This window comes from Dreissena polymorpha, unplaced genomic scaffold, assembly GCF_020536995.1.
Source record: "Dreissena polymorpha isolate Duluth1 unplaced genomic scaffold, UMN_Dpol_1.0 chrUn046, whole genome shotgun sequence".
Classification (NCBI taxonomy): domain Eukaryota; kingdom Metazoa; phylum Mollusca; class Bivalvia; order Myida; family Dreissenidae; genus Dreissena; species Dreissena polymorpha.
This window is the reverse complement of record NW_026273360.1, coordinates 1-21,984: the sequence shown is the minus strand read 5'-3', so window position 1 is coordinate 21,984 and position 21,984 is coordinate 1. Positions and strand designations below refer to the sequence as shown.

Genomic DNA, 21,984 nt, shown 5'->3' with positions numbered 1-21,984 from the left:
TGCCATCGTATTGTCGCACTGTCGTCATCGTACTTTCGCGTTCTCGCATTCTCGCCCTCTGGATTTTAATGAGTAACCACGGTGGCCCTAACGGTATTTTGTACAGTAAAGTGCGTAAAATCTGGTTTGGAATAACAATTTTTATGCCGAAAACAGATGTTGAAAACCCGACTTTGTTTTATAAGTAGTAGTCTAAATATACAATGAGTTTTCCGAGCATTAAATAAACATATTAAAATAAAATTCATGTTCGTATCAGTTGAAGTTCTTGTTAATAGTAGAAGCAAAGAACACAATAAAACGCTGATTGGGCTTACTAATTTGAGGCAAGAAAAAACACATCGCGCTATTATATATAACATATAACGCGCATCCGCAAAGTTCGAGCGCCCGTCTCGGTGCCGTCGTTTCCGGTAAAAGTTTCGCACAGTAGCTACCGAGTTTGGATATGAGACCACGAATCATGGCTTGACTTTATATATCAGTCAGCGTAGTACCTGACCAGACTGCGCGGTTGGACAAGCTAGGATGGACCAACTTCGGCCGCATATGACATAAGACCCATTTTCGCATGACGCGGGTCATCTGACCTTTCTAATGTGTATATAGCTTTGAATGGAATTTGCACATAGTTTTTGGCATGGACTTATTGTTATGTTAATGTGTTGCACGCTTTCAAAAGCAGAGGGCATATATAAGCTCAATTATACTACGGAGTTCATTTTCTGTTGCAAAATGAAATGCAATAAAGATTGTTACTCAGCGGTGTGTACAGTATGACAGCGTTGTCTGTCTGCGATGCAGTTATACTGGTTCTAAGCTAGGATACTCACCAATTGGACTCAACCATCTGCTCGAACAAGAAATGATAAGTTCTACTAGCATAAACCTTTAATTGTAACTCATTTTAAAAATATTCATGTTATTTATATTGTTCAATTTATTATTCAAAATTATAATTATTATTTCCTTTATTGTTGTTTTTCGCATTAAGAAACTTATTCGGCTTACGAAACTGAAAAATCCCATTGGAAAAAATCCCATGGGAGAAAAAATCCCATTGGAGAAAAAATCCCATGGGATTTAAAAATCCCATGGGCTTTAAAAATCCCATGGGATTTTTTTTTTTAAACACGACTAAACGCATTAAAATATCGTAGTTGTTCATCATTTCATAAAATATGATGTTTCTGAAAGTTTCATGAATAAATCTCTCAAAATAAGAAAAAATCCCATGGGATTTTTTTCTCCCATTTTAAAATGGGATTTTTTTATTACTAAATATTTTTATATATAATTGGCATAAAACCAATATACAGTCCTTAAATAACGTTAAAATACTTGCAAACGCAAATAAAACACGTTTTTTAAAATGTTCAAAATCCCATGGGATTTTTCTCCCATTTGCAAATTATGGGAGAAAAAAAATCCCATGGGAGAAAAAATCCCATGGGAAAATCGAAAATCCCATGGGAAAATGCAAAAATCCCATGGGAACCCCAACTTTGCTTATAAATTTCATAGTGAAGAAAACGCGTTTTTTGAGTGAAAATAACCAATTATTAATCAACGATAAGACTTTTATCGCATACTATGTCTCAAAGTAGCAAATCTTTAAGAAAAAGGGTACTTAAGTTTGCGAAATTTCGGTTTCGCAAAGTTTTTCCGGTGGCCGTTAATCACTAAAGATTCACGACGCATCGTATGCTTTATGTTCAGAAAAATTGAACCATAACCGACTGTGATGTAAGACAAGGAGATTAAGTACTTTGCATAAACATAAACGGAACTATTGATTGTATCGCTTCAGGAGGATTCAAGTTTGCACAATACAACAAAGTGTACCACTATAAATTTGAAGAAACAAACGACACCACTTATTTAGGTAAGATTTCTTCTTAATATTATTTGTAAAAGCTGTCATTATTGCAAGAAATTATTAAATGTTTCTTTAAATGTCAGAATACTTGAAGTTACGTTTTGAAATTTCTTGCCGTGTTTTATATGCCAAATGGTTCAAAGCACAGGCTTAGTTATCGAAAGTATCTGACATGATTTCTTGTCGGGAGCTTCAATAGCGTCCCTCGGGAAACTTTAAATATGACTGAAATACGTTATTTAGTGCAAAATGTGTGATATACAGGTATGGGATATTTGTAACAAACAACATGCCTGAGTATTCAATAAACGCATTATGCAATTTAAACAAATCAATAATGAAGCAGATATTTGACATTTGTTTTTAATTTCACACCTTTGATTTATATAGTTATATTGTTTTTATTTGTCAAAATCTACACAATCTTGTGATATTTTGTGGGGCGTTCACATACCGTCGAGGCGAAGCTTTGGTACTTAAGTATTTTCAGTTATATAAAGGTTTCGTCTTTCAGAAAACATTCGTATTTATTTTACATATTAAAATACATTTTTGGACATCAATCAGCTCGTATAAGAAATGTTTTAGTTACATAAGTATTGAAATAGTTAACAAACATGCTTTCAGTTTGACATTATTAGGCTATTCAGTCGCCACTGGTTATTTTCTTGCGCCTCAACGGGAAACGATAGCAGCTGGTGTTCCCAACCGCTATGATTCACAGGACGGCCATTTTGGACAGGTGCGTATACAAAGCGAAACTAGTTTATTTAAATCAAATATTCGAATTCATTTTCTAATAAATTTTGTCAATACACTAAACTTTTTTCTTCGTCTATAGAAGAATTAAACATAATTATCGTATTGCATGAAACACTCCACATATTATAAACAATATACGATGTTTTACAATCAAGGGAGCCGTTTTTAGAAAGATTAAATGTAAACTCTAAATTTGATAATTATTTGTCAAAATAGTATGTTAAATGTATTTGTTATCTGATCTATTGTAATGAGTTGGTAAAATACACACATACAGAATCACAAATTTATAATAAAGAAAACTAAAAAAATAATTTTTATACTATTTCAAGAAGAAATAACCTGTTTTTCAAATATATTCTAAACATTCATTTAACATTCAATATCCTTGGTCTTGTGTTGTTTGAAAGTGTTCACGGCGTTAACAAAAGTTTCTTTTTGAGTGATATCGCTATTACAGTACGCTGTTTTAATTTTAAACGTGAATACAAGATTGTTTTCTTACCGATATTCTTTTAATCCAATAGCATATATATGCTGGCTTACAGATACAGTTCAGAAACAACAAGTAAAAATATGGGCCAAAATACCAAATATAGAATTGATAGGTATGACCAGAGAATACTAAAGAAAAGGAAGAGAAACAGAAGAAAACCATAATTGTGTTGTTAATTCCAAATCGTATTACAATCGTCTAGAATGATTTAATCCAAATGTTTTTATACGCCTGTTCAAAATAACGGGGGTTAATATAGGATCTCATGCGGCCTGCAGGAGATTACACATTTAAAATCCGATAATCATAAAACTTGATGATAATGTTTGTGGGGTAAATATCTCGATATAGGTCGATAACCAGCCGGATTACCTTACAAACGTAAGAATTATGGCCATTACCCGGTGCGCATTTAAACAAAAAACGCTTAAATTGGATCATCATGAAACATGAATTTTGTGTGAGGTTGATATATCAAACTTTTTACTTCTTTGTAGGCCGATAACCAGGAAGATCTTCTGAAGCACTTATGAATTACGGCAGTTGAATTATCACATTTTACCAAATCATTTTATCCACGCCTAAACTCAAGTTACTGTACTCATATCACCATCAAAGTGTGTCACTTGTACAAGCGATTTTGTTTGACATTTTGGCAGTTTTGTTTAAATAGTGCGTTTTTTTTTGTTTTTTTAGGTAGAGCTTGTGAGACATGATGGCTCAGAATTAACGAAGGTGGATTTTTTGCGGTTTGGACTATCGCGAACCGTACGTAATCTTTGTTTGCGTGTTTGTTTGTTTTTTAAGATTTGTTTTGCTGTATTTAAAAGTAATTAAACCAGACGTTTTCCACGGTGTAGATGCATATCGGTGGCCTTTCTGTTAAAATGCTGCCTCTCTGTATATTCTTGGCTGTGTCTCTATCATAAACAAGAAAAAACGATGATCGTAATTCACAAAACAGGTCAGAAAATCTAAAATTAAAACCCGTTCACACATTGTTCATAAAAAGAGGTGGTCCATGAGTTGAAGCATATATAGCTACAGGTTCACAGTATTCTGCAGGTCCAAACATTTATCATAAACTCTATCGAAGATAGAATGATGACGAAGGTGGTGGAACAATCGTGCATATATGCCACTTTCCACAACAAAAGACAAAAGATAAAGACAAACATTTTATTAAAGATCAGTACAGAGTACATAATCTAGAAAATAATGTGATTGAATACAATAAATCAGTGGCAAGTTTGTTTAGGTAAGGTTCTTAACAAAAAAGCAAATATTGATTCAAATACAGTGTACAGACTACGTAACATACACATGGAGAGTGATGTACATGTATTACACGTTAACAGATTGTCTGATATCTAGTGCATATGCTATATAGTTTGCAACATTTTTAAGAACAGATGTGTTAACAGATTAAAGAATTGAATTTATATACTGAAGTCTAACGTAATATTTTATATCAAGGAATCTTCTCCTTATAGTAATCTAACATGGACAAATACATATAAAATGGCACACGTCTTCTAGATCGCGACTACCACAATACAAACAGTATCTTTGGTTTCTTGGTATATTTCTAGAGCCATAACGGCCCTTGTGAATTCTTAATGAGTGTGCACAAATTCTAAAACGTGTAACAAATTTCCTCAGGTTAACAGACAATATATCAAGGTAGTTTTCATAGGCAAAGTTAGTTTTATAATGAGCGTAATCTGTTAAAACTGGACTACGCAGTAATAATCCTTGCCATTATTGAATACGATTGCATATAACACGCTCCTTAAATATGAAAGGAAAAGAACTACATACATTTTCTGGGTTTAAAAATACCATAGAAAACCCAAAATCATCTAGAAGTTTCTTAGCATAGGGCACCCAGTTAGAGTGACCAAGTTTACAATCTTATAAAGCTGTAAGATACAAAGATGAAATAATTATATTATCGCTCTGCGAAATCTTACTCCAATACGATATCATCCTCGTATACCTGGATATATATAAAGGGTATCTCCCCAAGTCGCCGTATACTCCTACAGATGCAGTTGATTTCCTTACATTTAGTATTGCTTTACAAAATTTTGAATGCACACGTCCAATATCTTTTGACTTGGTAAAACCCGAAAGTGTAGAACCTACAAAAGCATCGAACAATTCACAACACGACTTTGGACTGAAAGGATATTGTTTTAAGTTATGTAACACAATATTTAGAGCATTTAAAGATTTACCAATTATGAACTCATGATTTTTAGCAAAATTCCAAGTATATTTTAAAACGCAGCCGATATAATTAAATATATCAACAATTTCTAGTGGTTCATTTTTATACGACCATCGCTTGTCCTCACGTAGTGCACCACGTTTAGTTTTTGAACTATTGACTTCTAAACTCCACTTATCGCAATAAATTTCTCAATTATTTAAGTCTGCTTGTAATTCTTGGGGCGTTTTGCCTAAAATCACCATATCATCTGCAAAAAGAAAACCAGCAAAACAATATCATACAGCTCAATACCAGCATTTGCATTATTTTGTAAGAACAAGTCCTCTAAAAATAGAGACACTAGCAAAGGGGAGACAACCCCTCCTTGTCTTAAGCCGACAGAATATTAGAAGTATTCAGAAAGACTATTACAATGCTAAACACGTGATTTGACATGTGAATACATATTTGTAATAATACGCAAAACTTTACCACGTATAATTTATACCAAAGTGCATTTCGAAATATACTGATAAAGCATTTTTAAGATCAATAAATGTTACATATAGCCGTTTGTAGTTATTCAAATAATGTTGGACAACAGACAATAAGGAAAATATGGCATCCGTAGTGGACAAACCTTTACGAAAACCAAACTGTGCACCGGAAATGAGGTTATATTTTTCACAAAATGACGTAGTAATATAGAAGTAAATAACTTTGAAAAACAACTTAATAAAGTGATACCTCTGTAGTTTGCAACAGAACAACGATCACCTTTTTTGAAAAGTGGAATAATAATTCCATCCGCCCAACATTCCGGAAAAACACCCGACACTAATATCGCATTAAATATTTTACAAATATATGGCGAGAGAATATCACTACATTCAATGAAATACTCGTGTAGTAATTAGTCTTTACCTATGCCTTATATCGGTTTAATCTTTTGATTGCTTTCTTAACTTCATCAACCGATATAGAAAAATCTAATGCGTCATTATAATCGGCATCTGCATTAAAATCGTGGTTCGTACAAAAAGTTTCTACAGTTTCGTCGGACAACAGAAAAATATCTTGTTCTAAGTTTGAAAAGAATCTATAAAAATCGTCCAAACATATAGCGGCATCAACATGATCCTTTTTCTTTTTGGTAAAATATTTCCAAAAATCCCTAGGTTTTCTCTTTTGAAAATTTTAGATATCCTTTAATTGTTTTGACTCATTTTTTTTCTTTTTTTACGCGATATTAATTGCTTATAAGGACTTTTACAATCACACAAATAGTCTCGAGAAACAGGCGTCATACGCTGATTAAAAATACGTAAAGATTCTTCATATTTAAGTATGGCTTGTAAACAATATCTCTCAAACCATTCTGCATACTTAGCAACTGACAACGGTGCAAAATAACTGTTATTACGATTTGTAAAAGATTTTGCAAAAAGTGGTTCAGCAACGTCGTTCAAGAGACCGGAAAACTGATCTACAACGTCATTTATACAAGTTGAGTCAATACTTGATGTCCCATTGTCTAATTGTTCAGTAATCGACAATAAGCCATTGTAAAAATCATCCTTTAAATCCGCATTCCATCTATATTTGGTTTCAACATATTCGTGTTTTGACAATAGGTTAATATTACATTTGACAGCAAAATGCATTGGTGCGTGATCGCTCCACTGGTTAAAATTCAACACCGCAAAATCAGTATTCGGAGTAAAGTGACATTCACATGCTAGTAAATGATCAATAGTGGAAGTACCGTTACGTGACGCAAATATGAATGAACCTTTGTTACAGTCATCAAATAACCTGCCGTTAACAAATCGCATATCCAAAGATATACATAGATCAACCTATTAACAACCAATCGTATTACATGTTTTTTCCCATTGAGGCCCTGCTAAGAAAATTATCAGGAATCTAATTTTCACAATCAAGAAAATCAACACATTGGTCAAACACTATAAAATCGTATGTTTGGTCAACTCTGGCATTTAAATCACCTATAATAAAAACCGGGCCCTCAATATTATAATTGTTTATATCATTTTCTAAAGTATCGAACAAATCAACGTCAATAATGTTGTATGCTGGTGACCCCTCAGGCCAAATATAAACACCACACAAGTAAATATCTTTGTCAAAGTGAAAGAAATGTTTACAGAGTTTTAGCCAAATAACGGAATCGTATTCATGACTTAATATTTCTACATCAGTGTTACTTCGTTCATGTATATATAAAGCTACACCTCCGCTATTTCTTTTTGCATTTCTTTGTTGTAACTTACGAAAATAATTGGAACTATACAAGGAAGATTCATGTCACTGGTTTCTGAAGCCCATGTCTCATACAAGAAAATAATATCGTGGTTTGATATAAGTTCTGAAAAATCAGGAACGTCCGTTTTCTGACCGGTAAGTCCATTTACATTCCAGCTAAAGATCCGCACACCACCTCCCTGGAAGCCCTAGTTCCTTATCGGACGACCGTCGATGTATAGCGTGTCGAAGGATATCCAGGCCTTCTTCCCTTGCTCTTTAGCCGCTTTGATCTGGGGTACAAACGTTCTCCTTTTATCTGCTATCTTCTAAGGGTACTGTTCATTTACATAGAAACGAGTCCCCTTCAACGTTTTCGCCTGCTTACGTACGTACTCTCTGTCCTTTAACTCATGAAACTTCGCCACAATGCTTTTTGGGTTTCCATTCCGGCTGGTACCCATTCTGTGAACTCTTTCGAGCACTATTTGATTTACATAATCCTTCGCAATCTGCATCTTCTCGACAAGAAAGGCTTTTAGTTTTGATTATGTTTCGATGTTTGTTTCTGTGTCTGATTCTTCAATATTTGCAAAACTAAATTACTTCTTATTGACTGTGATTGAAGATATACTACTTCGTCCTTTAATGATTTCTTATCAGCTTCTAGGGAGGATACCATGTCATACATTTTGTTTTGTGAAAACTCAAAACTATCTACCTTTTTCTCTACTTATTTTAGTCTTTCATCTGTTAAAGTACTGCGATCTTCAACAATAGTCCACAGCCTCTTAAGGTCCTTTTCAAATGTACTTAATTTAGCTTTAAGTTCGTCTAGAGTCTCTAGTTTCGGATATATTTTATCCAGCCTACCTTCGATCTTTTGCAGACACAACAACAAATCTCTGCTTGTTGGATCCTACGTGGCAGAGCGACTGCCAGATGATTGCCCGAGCCTGAACCTTTCTCCATCTCAGCAACCGAGTCAAGTCCAAAAACACAATCGTCCTCACTTAGATTTGGGAACAGCACAGTGTTCACCTGACTCAACACATCGCTTACACAGAAACCTCCGGCCGGGCCTCCATCAAACGCTGCCCATTTTCGGCTTATCACTTCACTATCACTAAAACTATCGCTATCTCCTTTCTTTCTTTTATCTTTTTGTTTAGTTTTACCCATAACACTGTATCTTATCAGATAGTCTTATATACTTTGTAGTATATATCACACACACGACACAAATAATGTTTTTCTTTTAAATTTCGAAAGCGTCAAAAAACACAACCTAACCCGCCATTGACCACGTGACCCAACCCAAAGCGAAAGCAGGCATTTTTTAAGTAAAATTGATAAAAAATTACCATATATCGTACATTGAATGTAAAGATTTGATCATAAAGATGATATCAATAACACTAGATATTTGAAATATTACGGAAAGGCTATGTTAAAAAGGCATCAGAGTGGCATATATGCACGATTGTTCCACCACCCTCGTCATCATTCCATCTGCGATAGAGTTTGTGATAAGTGTTTGAACCTGCGGAATACTGTGAACCTGTAGCTGGATATATTTTTCAACTCATGGACCACAGCTTTATATGCACACATGTGTTTACGCGTTTTAATTTTAGATTTTCTGAGCTGTTTTGTGAATGTCGATCATCGTTTTTCTTGTATATGACAGAGAGGCAGCCAAGAATGAACAGAGAGGAAGCATTTTGACAGAAAGGCCACCGATATGCATCTACACCATGTTTTCAGTCAAAGGCTTTATTTTTTGTTTATCTGTTTGCTTGTTCATAAAAAAATTCACGAAAAGAAACTGAAATGTATTTAAATGCAATGATTGGGAGTTTAACAAACTCATCGCTTTACACACGTGGCAGTCGTTTCGTTGTCCAAAACGAGTTCTTTTGTAACATGTGCTTTATAGCAGTATTTAAAGACCCAGTTCCGTCATTCAAATTTGGTATCAGCTGTATCTTGCACTAACTCCTGTAACTCAGCAAACAAGTCTTTTTGAGGAAATAACCACTCAGGAGAGAATACCGATGCGCTCGAAAACCGATCTTTGCACAAAATCCGTTGAGTTTGAATAAACATACTTGGATAAAGGAAATGGCTGATTTAACAATGCCTTTGCAAACGGTACGTACCTGCATGTTTTCAGTGTGTGGGTATACCGGTAGTCACCGAGGTATCTAAAAATCAACGGGGAACAAAATATGGGGCGGTAGTGGCTGCAGTAGATATTGACAGCAACGGGACCCATGAGCTGCTTATCGGAGCCCCGTTGTACACGAGCAAATATGCAGATGAGGGACGAGTCTACATCTATACATCAGGCGACAATGTAAAGATATTTGGGTTCAGTAATGCCCCTTTTAATAATGTACTTTTGTATCCACTAGGACAATTGAACCAAGTATGTGCTTAGAGTAGGCGAATACACAAACAAGCTTTGCAGCGCTTCAAATTAAGCCCCGAGATTAAGGAATATACAATACATGGTATTTCTTAGTTAATATTATGCGAAATATGTCCCAAAACATGGTACCCATTCACGATGTTATTCGTTTTCTTTCTTTTATTATGTATCAATACTGGTGTGCAGATAACTATTTAATAAAATCTTATCATCTAACGTTGTTTATTGATTTTGTTAACGTTAATAAGTTCCCAAGTGTTTTATTTCAGCATCAAGAAATGTGCGGACCGGTAGGGATTCTTTCGGGTGGGGCCAAGGAAGGCTTTGGTGATGGCGTTGCAAGGTTCGGCTCTGCAATTGCATCAATTGGCGACATTGACAGAGACAACTATACCGGTTGGTCTATGACATTTACAATATCTAAAGAACTTTCAGTTGTTCCCTCTTATGATATTGTGCACAGGAATGGCGAATGAGTATATATCATTTTGCTTTTTATTTCCACCACAACTTTGTTTGACATTTACGAAGCAAACGAGAGTGCAACACAGCACATGGTATGCCGAAGTCACGATCACATTCTTGACGATATTGCTGTGTCGTTCACGACGTTCACACGAATACAATACCAGCATATAATATCATCCTAATAAGCATAAACACATGCGTATAATGTATTGCAGATATTTATCCGTAAGAGTAAAGGAAACATGACATACGAAACATTTGGATGAGTTCAATACATATATTTATGTAGCTTAACAATATGCACACGCGTCTAAATCTGTGTATATGTGTATCGGTAAAGGTAGACATTTAACACTTTTATAATAAAAATGATTTGTGAATTTGATTGTTATTATACATATATAACTGTTTATGTGCATAGTTTCTAAAAATAATGCATTACATGATGTTTGTATTTGTTCAAATTGTATATGCATTTGCTTGCAGTCTTGAAATAATTTATTTTTGCAGACTTTGCCGTCGGTGCCCCTTACGAAGAAGATGGTAGAGGGGCTGTGTACATTTACATGGGCATTTCCAATTTCAAACTTCGGACATCAGGATATCCGGACATGTATTCCCAAAGACTTCCTGGTATTCCTGGTTTGGCAGATAGTTATTATAAGTTTTAAAAGAAGCACTCTTCAGGGAATAATAAATTGTTTAGAGATTTATGTATTTAAATCATTTTAAGATGTATTTAAAACAATGTCATCGCGGACAGCAGTCATTAACAGCAATCCATTTTATGTCGAGTATATTAAATCAACACTGTCCATATACGGTCTCTTTAGTTTAGTATTTCTCGATTTAAAAATACCATGCAATAAATCATAATGAATCACATGTAATACTAATGTTGACGATAATACATGAGTTGCAATTCGTGTGTGTAATCAACAAGTATTATATCGAACGAATTATTTAAATGTTATGTATCTTGCGATACACGACCATAAAACACTGATCCATCGTGCATCGCTGTTTTCATTTTAAGGAGAGATGTTCGACTCTGGTATTCCTGGCTTTGGATGGAGTATTTATGGAGATCACGACATCGATGAGAATTCCTTCCAAGGTACATGCTAATTACATAACTGTAATATATAGAGTTTTATTTTGCGATATGCATATGCAGTATCTCTTGTACACATTTGCACAACTTACCACAACACATAACCGTCCATCTTCAATTCGAATGTCTTGCGAGAAGGGATAACAGTTTATCTATTAGTTTATACACTTTTTTGCTACATTCCAATTACAAGGCGCATTTTAGGAGCATGCATTCGTGAGCTGTACATGTAACATTATTTTGACAGATTTTGCGGTCGGAGCTTACAGTTCAGATACTGTTGCAATATTCCGCTCGAGACCGATTGTTCATCTGACAGTTAATATCTCCATCTCACCGTCTCCAATACCGCTCAATGCATCTTTGCTTCGTTGCTCGATGGACAAAACCAGACTTTGTACAGAAGTCAATGTAACATTTTCTTACGAGAATATTGGAACTGGGAAAGGGACCTTCAACGATTTACGTAAGAGTATCTGATTTTAAGATTTTTTCATAAAGTTAATGTCACATTTCCCTACAAGAATATGAGAACGTGGGAAGAGACTTTCAACGATTTGCGTTAAGTTGGTTGGGTTTTGAAGCAAGTTGCAAGTACGTCGTACTGGTTAATAGGTATTTTGGTAAGAACATATTTGTTCTAAAGTTTAGTTTCGTTACGTGCAAGATTGTTGTAAGTCTTGCTGATCTTATTAAGCTTCATGTTTGGTACTGAATAATGACAACAAGAGACCCGATATTGCTTCATTTAACATGAAAAACATGATGGCGTTGATGGGATTTTTGTTTAAAGTTACTATTGCATCTAAAAAGATGTGTAACTGTATTTAATTTGTATTCCATATTTCACTACGATTTAACTTGCTGTTTCGACAATACAAACTCAGCCCGCAATTGTAAAGTTATGACCGTAAAAAATAGTTTGAAAACGATAAGCTCGAAAAATGTTGTATTATCGATGTGATGATATTAATAACATAAGTAGATAGTTGTAAAATTTTGATTTATAAATACACATGGAGGTGTGGGATAAAAATGAATGTACTTATTTAAGCAGTCAAAAGGGAAAAAACCAACAGGAAGTCTGTAAAATTAATGATGACTTTAATTGCATAAGTAAAACATAACGGATTTGGTAAGCCAGAAAAAAGAAGAAGAGTATTGTAAACATATCATTGTTTGAATTCGATGTAATCACCGATGATAAAGTGTGTAAATCGTTGTTATGACCACTATAATATTAAACAGAAAAAAGAAATTCGAAAAACAATGTAACATATAGTTAAATAAAGAAGTAAAATATCGGGACAGGTAAAACAATTCTTAATTGATAATCATTCGAAATAACGGTGTTCGAAGTAGCAGTTTTCAACTGTAACTTGTTTTCTATGATGTAACCCTGTTTCTAAGAATTCGTTTGATATTAACTACCTGTAACATGTCATTTATGTTTTAAACGATTGTTTTATATGTTCATATTTTTAAATATGCAATAAAAGACAAAAGACCTGTATTTTTCAGTGATATCATGGTATCTTGAAGCCGATACATACTTGAGAAATAGCAGTGGCTATAGTCGCTTCATATTCCGAAATACAAACAGGGATTCTCTGGAGCAGAACATAACGTTGTCCGGAGCTGGCACGCATGTTCATACATCGTACATCCTGGATGTTATCGTAAGATTACTCTAATTAACGTTGTGCTTTGTTGTTTTCGAAATTTTGTAATTGCAATGTCTTTCTAAAATAACACTCGTGATTTTTGTTAAACTGGTTTGAAACGTGTCGACACATGTATGATAATACTCTTTTCATTTATACACATGGATGGTACTTGTATGACTATTTGACACACTTAACATGTTTTGATACATTTACATACAAAAATAATGTCCATATAAAGGCATAGCAATTTACTTAACCGCATGTATCTCTTCCTTTACCAATTCTCTTTTGAAAAAAAAAAAACATTCCGTAATTACATTTCTTTGTATACGAGTTAAATTCACAAACATAGTTCATCACAGGGAAATAACAACAACCCCGAACCAAAGGACGCTTGGACGAAAGTCATGATCGAAGGAACATACAAACTTCTGCCTCAAGTAGGGACAGACTTTAGTCTGCTTGACCCGATTTTGCGGAATGATACAAAAATTGTTGCCAAGGCAAGTCGTTTTTCCCTCATTTTTTATGTTTTACAAATCATTGATAAATGTTTAAACTTGAAGGGCCGATTCAAAATAGTTTTGTTTTCACGACCAATAATGTCTTTTTTTCTAACATCCCTCGTATTTTGTTAATTCTTTACTAGGCTTCAAATCTAAGCACTTAGTACAGTGTAACTAAACTACACACACACACATTTAATAAAATCGCTGGTACTTATTTCGATTAGCGAAGTTAACGCAGTTGTATGCGTCAAAAATGTGGAATTGTGTGTTTAGAATATCAAAGGCATGGTTGTCCATTTCGATCGTCTAGTTAGCATTTAAAGGCTCTAATTTGGGTAAGCTTGGGATTTTTTTCTTTTTTTCTTTCTTTAACATGCCGATTTCTAATACAAAATTAACATATCGCCCCATTGGTGCAAAATGGTACCTATGACATTTAATTTAAATGCCACATGGTACCTGTTTGCTCCAAGGGGGCGAATGCATCTTAGATCGACGCGTTCGCACGGACATCACTCTTGACAAAAAATTGCTTAACGAATCTTTTTACAAAAAAATAGCCTCGAAGCAAATACGTAATAACTTATTAAACGGCTCAAACACATGATCTACCAAATTGTGTAGAATGAATGAAAATCGAGAACACTTGTGCAATTATTGAAATGGATATATGTCTGTGAAAAAATCTGGGCCCGTATTCACCAACCCATTCTTAGCCCCCCAAAAGAGGCGTAGAACCATGCAAACTCTGTGCAGCGTTTGAAAATATACTGTATTCCACTGGTGAGTCTGTCAGTAAGAACATGTTGTTTATGGAGAATGATGTAGATATATGTTGTGGCTGTCCTGGAGAGTTGCGTCTGACCCATCGGAAGTGCGTTGCGCATGCGCTTAGAGGAGACGCCGGGAGCCAGTCCGACTGTTAACGAACGAACACTCAGTGAAATTAGCTTGTGATGATTGTTATTAAATCGTTATATCTTTTAGCACGTGTTAAGTTTTACCCGGAAAATAGTAAAGATACATTATTGGCGAAGAGGCAAATACTTAAAGAACAGCGGGATTCCGGGTAAATAAGAACGTTTTGCATTTGCCAGTTTGACAACAACGTGCTATTAAAACATCGTATTTCACAACTGAGATCGTCTAGAGTACGTTCGTCGGTGCAGATCGACCAGCACAGAGTAGTTTTTAACAAAATTGAGCCGGTTTGGCAGTATTAATTTGTTTAAAAAGTGTTTCTCTTGAAAAGAAAATTGTTGCTGTGACGTCACGAGTTTATGAGCACACAGGTGAGCTTGTACTAGCCGTTTTCGCAGTTTGCGGAGGCGCACAGGGGAACGTCGCAGTTTGCGCACAGGGACTTCTCGCCATTGCAGTTTTCGGGGGCACACGGGGGTTTGTTACAATTTGCAAACAGATACTATGCTGCAGTTGTAAAGACAGAGGGAGGTGAACTTGGCTGTTTGTATACTTCTGACCAGTTTGGTTGGTATGGTGGGCTATTGTTGCAATTAATTAAGTGAACGTTGGTTAACAACATTACTCAACATAATTTGGTTTAAATACATTGTTCGGACTATTTAGGTAATTTCTTATTTGAAAATAAGAATACAATTAAACGTAAACAATAAAACTCTACTTTCGGTTCAGTTGTGTACCATCTAAGGAAAAACTATTGTTATAACGAATCATGGATGGTTTAACGGGGTTATCCGAGTATTCATTCTACATTGGTCTCATCATATTCGCCTTATTGTTTTTTCTAAATAAAAAATATGGGTTTGAATTCTTGACTGTTCCCACAAGAGCTCAGTCACAATCGACACGTGATAACGATGATTTAAACTTCTGCAGTGATCCGAACTGTGTAAGATGCAATAAATACTCAGAAGTTTTATGCAAGGCCCGGAAATGCTTTGAAGATGTATCTGAAAAACAAATAGCTTCTGATATTAAAAGCGGAATCAGTCGCGGTAGATATGACGATAAAGCTCAGCAGCCCATTGAACAAGATAAGAAAAAGCAGTCAAGACAAAATGAAAGGCCCCGTAAGCCCTACGTTTATAGCCAGGGGGTTGAACAGCCGGTGAAGAAACAAAGCGGTTCACAGTTCAGAAGAAATGAGAGCAGTGACTCGGACAATGAATCACCGGTGCGAGTGGAAAAGAGGCAAAAGGGAAATCACTCCAAGACTTATGATCATTTTAGGCGTCGTCGGTCACAGGATAGGGTATCAGAGGAAGACGACGACAGTGGCTCGGGAAGTGAGACGACAACAGACGGTCAGTTCGTAAATATTCCCGCTAAAGTCATGCTGCATCTGGTGGTAGGTCATCACAAAAGCCAAAGCACAGGAATCACTCCAGCGGCTCCAGTTCAAGTTCAGGGTCAAGACACGGTGTTTCAAGGAGGCGGCATCGTCATGTACCAGGTCGTCACAGGGCAAGGTCATCACAATCAAGGTTCTATTACAGTTCCTGTTCAGAATCTGATAGTTTATCAGAGAATGAATATCACTCTAGAATCCACGGTGATCTAAGGAGGCAGCCAAAGAACCTACGATATGATGGACGAACCAGTTGGCTGTCATTCATGCAAAAGTTCAACAGCTATCGGAAAGTCTACAAATGGTCTGGTCATGAATGCCGTGATTACCTGAACTGGTGCCTAGAGGGGAAGGCTCTCGATTACTTCACCATCAAGACGCATATGGGAGAAAGTTTGTCTTTGCGTGACATTATGCGAAAGATGGAAAGGCGCATTGGTTCAAAGGAACTACCCGAGACAAGTAGAGCTAAGTTCCAGCAGGCTACACAGCAACCGGGGGAATCGTTAGAAGATTGGGCGGATAGAGTGTTAACTTTGGCAACACTTGCTTTTAGGGACCTTCCAGATCAGTTTGGTCAAAGGGAGGCAGTTTCAAAGTTCTGTCATGGTTGTATTGACAGGGAAGCAAGGAAGCACACCTGTTTTGAACGACCACGATCTATTCAACATGCTGTTGATCTGGTACGATACCATCAGTATGTCACTCAAGCGGTGGATGGCAAGAAGGCTAAGAAATATGATCAATAAATAGCGGTCAATGCGGTTCAATTGCTAGCGCCGGTTGGAGTGCAGCAGGATGCTTCATCTGGATTGGCGGCTGAAAAGGAAGGGGACAAATCCGTGTCAGCAAGTGAAGTGGAGACCATAGCAGTCATGGTTATGCCGGCAGGGTCTTCGTATGTGAATATGTTGGTAGGAGACCGTCAGGTTAGGGCTCGGGTAGACTCTGGAGCGGATTCATCTATACTGTCTTCAGCAGTCTATGACCAGTTAGAGCGGAAACCAGGCAAGGTCAGGGAAATCAACATGCAGCTTGCTGATAAGTATTCGGTTCTCAAAGGATTTGTGACACAGCCTTTACACGTACAGCTTGGAAAGCAGTTTTCCAGGGAAGGGGTATGTGTAGCGCCAATCAGTGATGAGATGTTGCTGGGACAGGACCTGCTGCGGAACTTCAAGGCATTGATCAATCTGCACTCGGACTGCCTATTAATCAATGGCGAACGTATACCTTTGAATACAACATTCAGAGATAAACCGGTGGTAGCAAAAGTTATCATGTTCAAACGAACAGTGGACATAGGTCCGGATCCGGATATCCTGTTAGGAACGCCGAGTCTGAGAAAGGGTCATAAAAAGTCATCGACGGCATTTTGCCCGATGGGTGTCAGTTCTCCCAGCGGTGACAAGGTAGGAGCTACTGTTGGGATCCAATAGTGTCACTTCTCGGACAAGAAGGCAGGAGGTCATACCGAGTCCGGGGCGGTTGGATGTCTACCTTTGGTAGGGGTCGAGGGCGATCAGTCCGAGGATTCAAGTCCTGTTCGGAGTCGCACGACCACCAGAAGAGACGGGGTTGAGGGCGACCAGTCCGAGGATACAAGTCCTTTACGAAGTCGCACGACCACAAGAAGGGACAGTTTGTCCCAGGTCCAGAAGAGCTTGGAGAGCCAGCGCCAGGTGGATAGGTGTAGAAGAAACCATACCTGTCGTGTCCCTGGGTGTGCCAGCGTGGGGTATAAATTTGAAAATGTCCATGCGCCAACAGTTTCCGATGGACAGCTCGCCGATCCAAGCGGCCAGTTAGCTCATATTTTCAATCGAATGAGATCGGCTAGTCAGCCTGATTCATATCCGTGGGATCCCGGGGACGAGCCGTTCACTCAGTCGTGTCTGGTGTTGGCTGGAAGTTTTTTCCCAACACCCACTTTAGTTACAACAGGAGTGAATTCACGCTCCTTACTTCATTAGGCCCTATCATCGATTTCCGGCGCCAACGGAAGATGGGGGTGTGACTGCGATGTTGGCGGAATTTCGGGGGATGACACCGCAGCAAATCCTGAAAGTCACCACGAGAAACAGAGTCAACCTGTTTGGTGCGATCTCCACAGGGCAGGTTGCCCTGTAGATCTACCTTGGAAATGGATGGTCCCAATATACGCCAGTTTGGCAATCCAGGATTGGCACAATAAACCACAACCAGACAAATGGCAGACTATTGTTTCGGGCGGTGGTACCTGGTCCGGGGAGCGGTTCCAACAATAAAGACGGGGGGAGTGTTGTGGCTGTCCTGGAGAGTTGCGCTGACCCATCGGAAGTGCGTTGCGCATGCACGAAGAGGGCACGCCGGGAGCCAGTCCGACTGTTAACGAACGAACACTCAGTGAAATTAGCTTGTGATTATTGTTATTAAATCGTTATATCTTTTAGCACGTGTTAAGTTTTACCCGGAAAATAGTAAAGATACATTATATAGGTCGTTCATGTCAAGTTTGATTCAAAATTATTACACATTATGCATATAACAAGTTCAAGAATATTCTTTACTTTTTTACTTAAGTCTAAGAATTGGTTGACGAATAAGGACCCAGAGCTATTGTTCATGCTCTCTAGGTGGAGTTCGACAAGAAATGTGAGACGCTTGACCAATGCAAATCCGATCTGGTACTCAGTGTCGAGATGGACCTCATTGGCGATGGACCCGACGTTAAAATTAACCGTTCCTCGGTCATTTTAGTAGGGGAAAGAGACACTTTGGCGGTATATTTTGCTATTTTGTTGTTGTGGTATAGTTTGCACAATTAGGAAGAAAAATATGCTAATAATGGTTACTGAAACGTTGCATTCAAATAGCATTATATACTTAACCATCCCTGTCTTGTATTCGCCAACGCTTAATAACATTGTACCGTTATTCCTGTCTAGGTAATTGGTCTGACAACACAAAATGTAATTAGCTGAATGATTATTTGTACAGTTAACACTCTCACTCAAATGATTCTGTACCTAGATTAATATATGCATAATAGTGATATATACTTGTTAAAATCTAACACATCTCACGCCATGGAAAAGTTTATTGTACGTTTGTATAACAATAAGCTTGCAATGCTCAAATTCAATAAATAAATATTCTGTTACGTTCTGGTAATATAGTTTTATCATTTCTTGCAATTTAATTCTGAAGCAGTTCACGCAAATTTCATGTCATAACTAATGGCATCCATGTGGGACATATGCCTATAGCATTTACGTGTTTTTGTACTTACAATAATCATTTCCCATCGGTGTTTAAGTTTGTTTTATGGCAGCAAGTAAGGAGTTAAGATTTTAAACTGATAAAACTAGTGAAATGTTTGGCAGTTGTCTTTGTTTCAGTTAGTTGAAACATATGGGTTTTTTTACGACAGGTCACTATAGATGTCAAGAACGTTCAAGACATATCATACAATGCTAATTTTACGAGCACAGTTAAAGCTTATAAGAGAGGTGTCACTAAGTAAGTATTGAAAATGATACAAAAACATTGCTTAAAAACGCCTACACTGGCTTTTTGCTAAGACATCCTTTAACGAAAAATACAACACAAGCGGAAAGTGTCGGTTTTTTATTAGCCTGTGCGGACCGCACAGGCTAATCTGGAACGACATTGCGCATGCATTAAGCTCATTTTTCACCGGGCGCGGCACATTTAAATTTTAAACTGCATAAATGAAAACAACTTTAAAATGCTTGAAGTGATTAACTGGATATATTACACCAATTTTAAAATGTTGGAAGTTTCCAACAGTATATATGACACCAATTTTAACATATTTGTAGTGTTAAAATAGATATATGACGGAAACTTTTACATTATTGAAGTCTTATGCTCTATATATGACACAAACCTTTACAATGATAACATTTCACCAACCTTTACATGTTTGAAATGTTAAACTTGATATATTACCCCTATTGTCGAATGTTGGAAATTTTAAACTGTATATATGACGCACACTTTTGCATGTTTGAAGTGATAAACTGGATATAGGACTCAAACTTTTACATGTTTGAAGTCTTATACTGTATATATATATTACACAAACTTGTATATGTTAAAAGTCTTAAACTGGATATATATTTAACCAACTTTTACATGTTTGAAGTTTAAAACTGCATATATTACACCTACTTAAACTTGTTTTCTTGCCAGTACCAATCAAGGGTCGGTATCGGCCGAATGCGAGTATCCACTTCTGGACTTTTCTTGGACTGATTTCAAATGCACCGCCAACAATAAACTCGACCGAAACGAGAACTTTAAGGTTTTCACGAGTTTCGGACATCTCCAAGGGGAAGCTCATTCCGGAGAATGACATGAACAAAATGCTCACTTCACTGACGTATATTTTTTATCTTACATTTTCATTTTGTTATCTCTATGGTAATTTGGTCTATATAAATAATTATCAATAATTCAGAGGAATCTTTTAAGGGAACTATACACTTATATACACTACAAAGAACGCGAATGTTTTAACGCCTTTTTAAAGATCCATTTGGTTTACATTTAAAATATATTTGTGAATTAAATATCTTTTTTTTTGCATTTCATCGGTGTATGAACTGTCAGGAAACTGGCATTAACGCTGATGCATTTATGCATTAACAAGGCTTAATTTTTCTGACAGTTAATACACCGATTAAATATTGAAAAATGCTATTCAAATGTCTTATTGCAACGTAATGTGTACACAAGCTGCACTTTGTTACAACTATAGGGGCCACAGCGGCTTAACACGTTGGCGTATAAATCTCATCAGCTTTGAACGGCACACACTTAACGTTCGTGTGCAAAACAATGGCATAATTTCATTGTTGATGAAGGAAAGGACTTTGTGAAAAGTCACCAAATACAATGACATCATTTGCCCACTTTTATAGATGATAAAAGAAGTCTTGTCATATATACTTGATGATTTAATGTGCATACCTAGTGGATAAATCTATGAAAGAAATGGCACGTCATCAGATTAAGAATGCAGCGTTTATGTTAGAATGCATCACGTTGAAATTATATTGTAATTACGTTTTTTCTTTAATTAATTATCTTACGCTTTGTTATAAATGACTTAACATTCAAACCGTGTCGAATATAATCTGAAGCTTATTGCGCTCAGATTATTATCATGAAATTACTGATTCCTTATCACATACGCACACAATTTGAAAAAAAAGGTCGTGCCCTAGAAAAGGGGGTTTGTATGCAAAGCGTAAAATGTCGTCATAGATTAGCACGTGCAGTCCGCACAGGCTACTCAGAGATGAGACTCTCCGCTTTCATAGTATTTTCGTCTAAAGAAAGTCTTTACTTATCAAAAATCCAATTTAGGAGCAAAGTGTCGTCCTTAGAAGCAAAGTGTCGTCCTGTGCGGACTTAAAAGTCTAATCTGGGGCGACAATTAACACACATGCAAAACCACATCTTTTCACAGAGCGCTGCCCATATACAAGATGTACATAACAATTACTGAGTTTGCATTGTCATTATATGCACTGAAAGGCATATGACACATACACGTAAAGTAGTTCCAAAATAATTTGGCGCCTAGAACCTCAACCTTATATGACTTTAGGAAGAGTATCATTATGAAAATATTTAAACTGATGGGTATTCAAGTAAAAATAATATGTAAACGTCTCTGTTTCAGGTGGATGTAGTAGCGGCTCAGGAAATTTAGACGTTAACACGAATAACAACACAATTCAACATAAAAATCGAAATCAGATTGAAATACGATATCTACATTCAAGCAGAGGAGTAAAAAAATTTTTATTTGAGCATATATATATATATATATA

The 21,984-nt window shown here is 36.5% G+C and overlaps 2 protein-coding genes across 2 annotated transcripts in view; both read left to right on the top strand.

The window, feature by feature from the left end:
• The window catches only part of LOC127863843 (uncharacterized), a 32,714-nt gene extending 22,671 nt beyond the window's left edge, over positions 1-10,043 (top strand). Inside the window, exons 4-5 of the mRNA XM_052403515.1 lie at positions 9,794-9,976; positions 10,035-10,043. Coding sequence (XP_052259475.1) covers positions 9,794-9,976; positions 10,035-10,043 — 192 coding nt within the window. The remainder of the gene's footprint in view (positions 1-9,793; positions 9,977-10,034) is intronic.
• On the top strand, positions 1,750-20,520 carry LOC127863840 (integrin alpha-4-like). Its single transcript, XM_052403511.1, has 13 exons — positions 1,750-1,885; positions 2,521-2,621; positions 3,834-3,905; positions 9,794-9,976; positions 10,321-10,447; positions 11,030-11,152; positions 11,556-11,636; positions 11,881-12,099; positions 13,155-13,312; positions 13,663-13,803; positions 18,754-18,900; positions 19,551-19,639; positions 20,336-20,520. Exons 5-13 carry the CDS (start codon positions 10,330-10,332, stop codon positions 20,496-20,498), a joined length of 1,239 nt encoding a protein of 412 aa, XP_052259471.1. The 5' UTR covers positions 1,750-1,885; positions 2,521-2,621; positions 3,834-3,905; positions 9,794-9,976; positions 10,321-10,329; the 3' UTR covers positions 20,499-20,520.
• Positions 20,521-21,984: the final 1,464 nt, after the last annotated feature.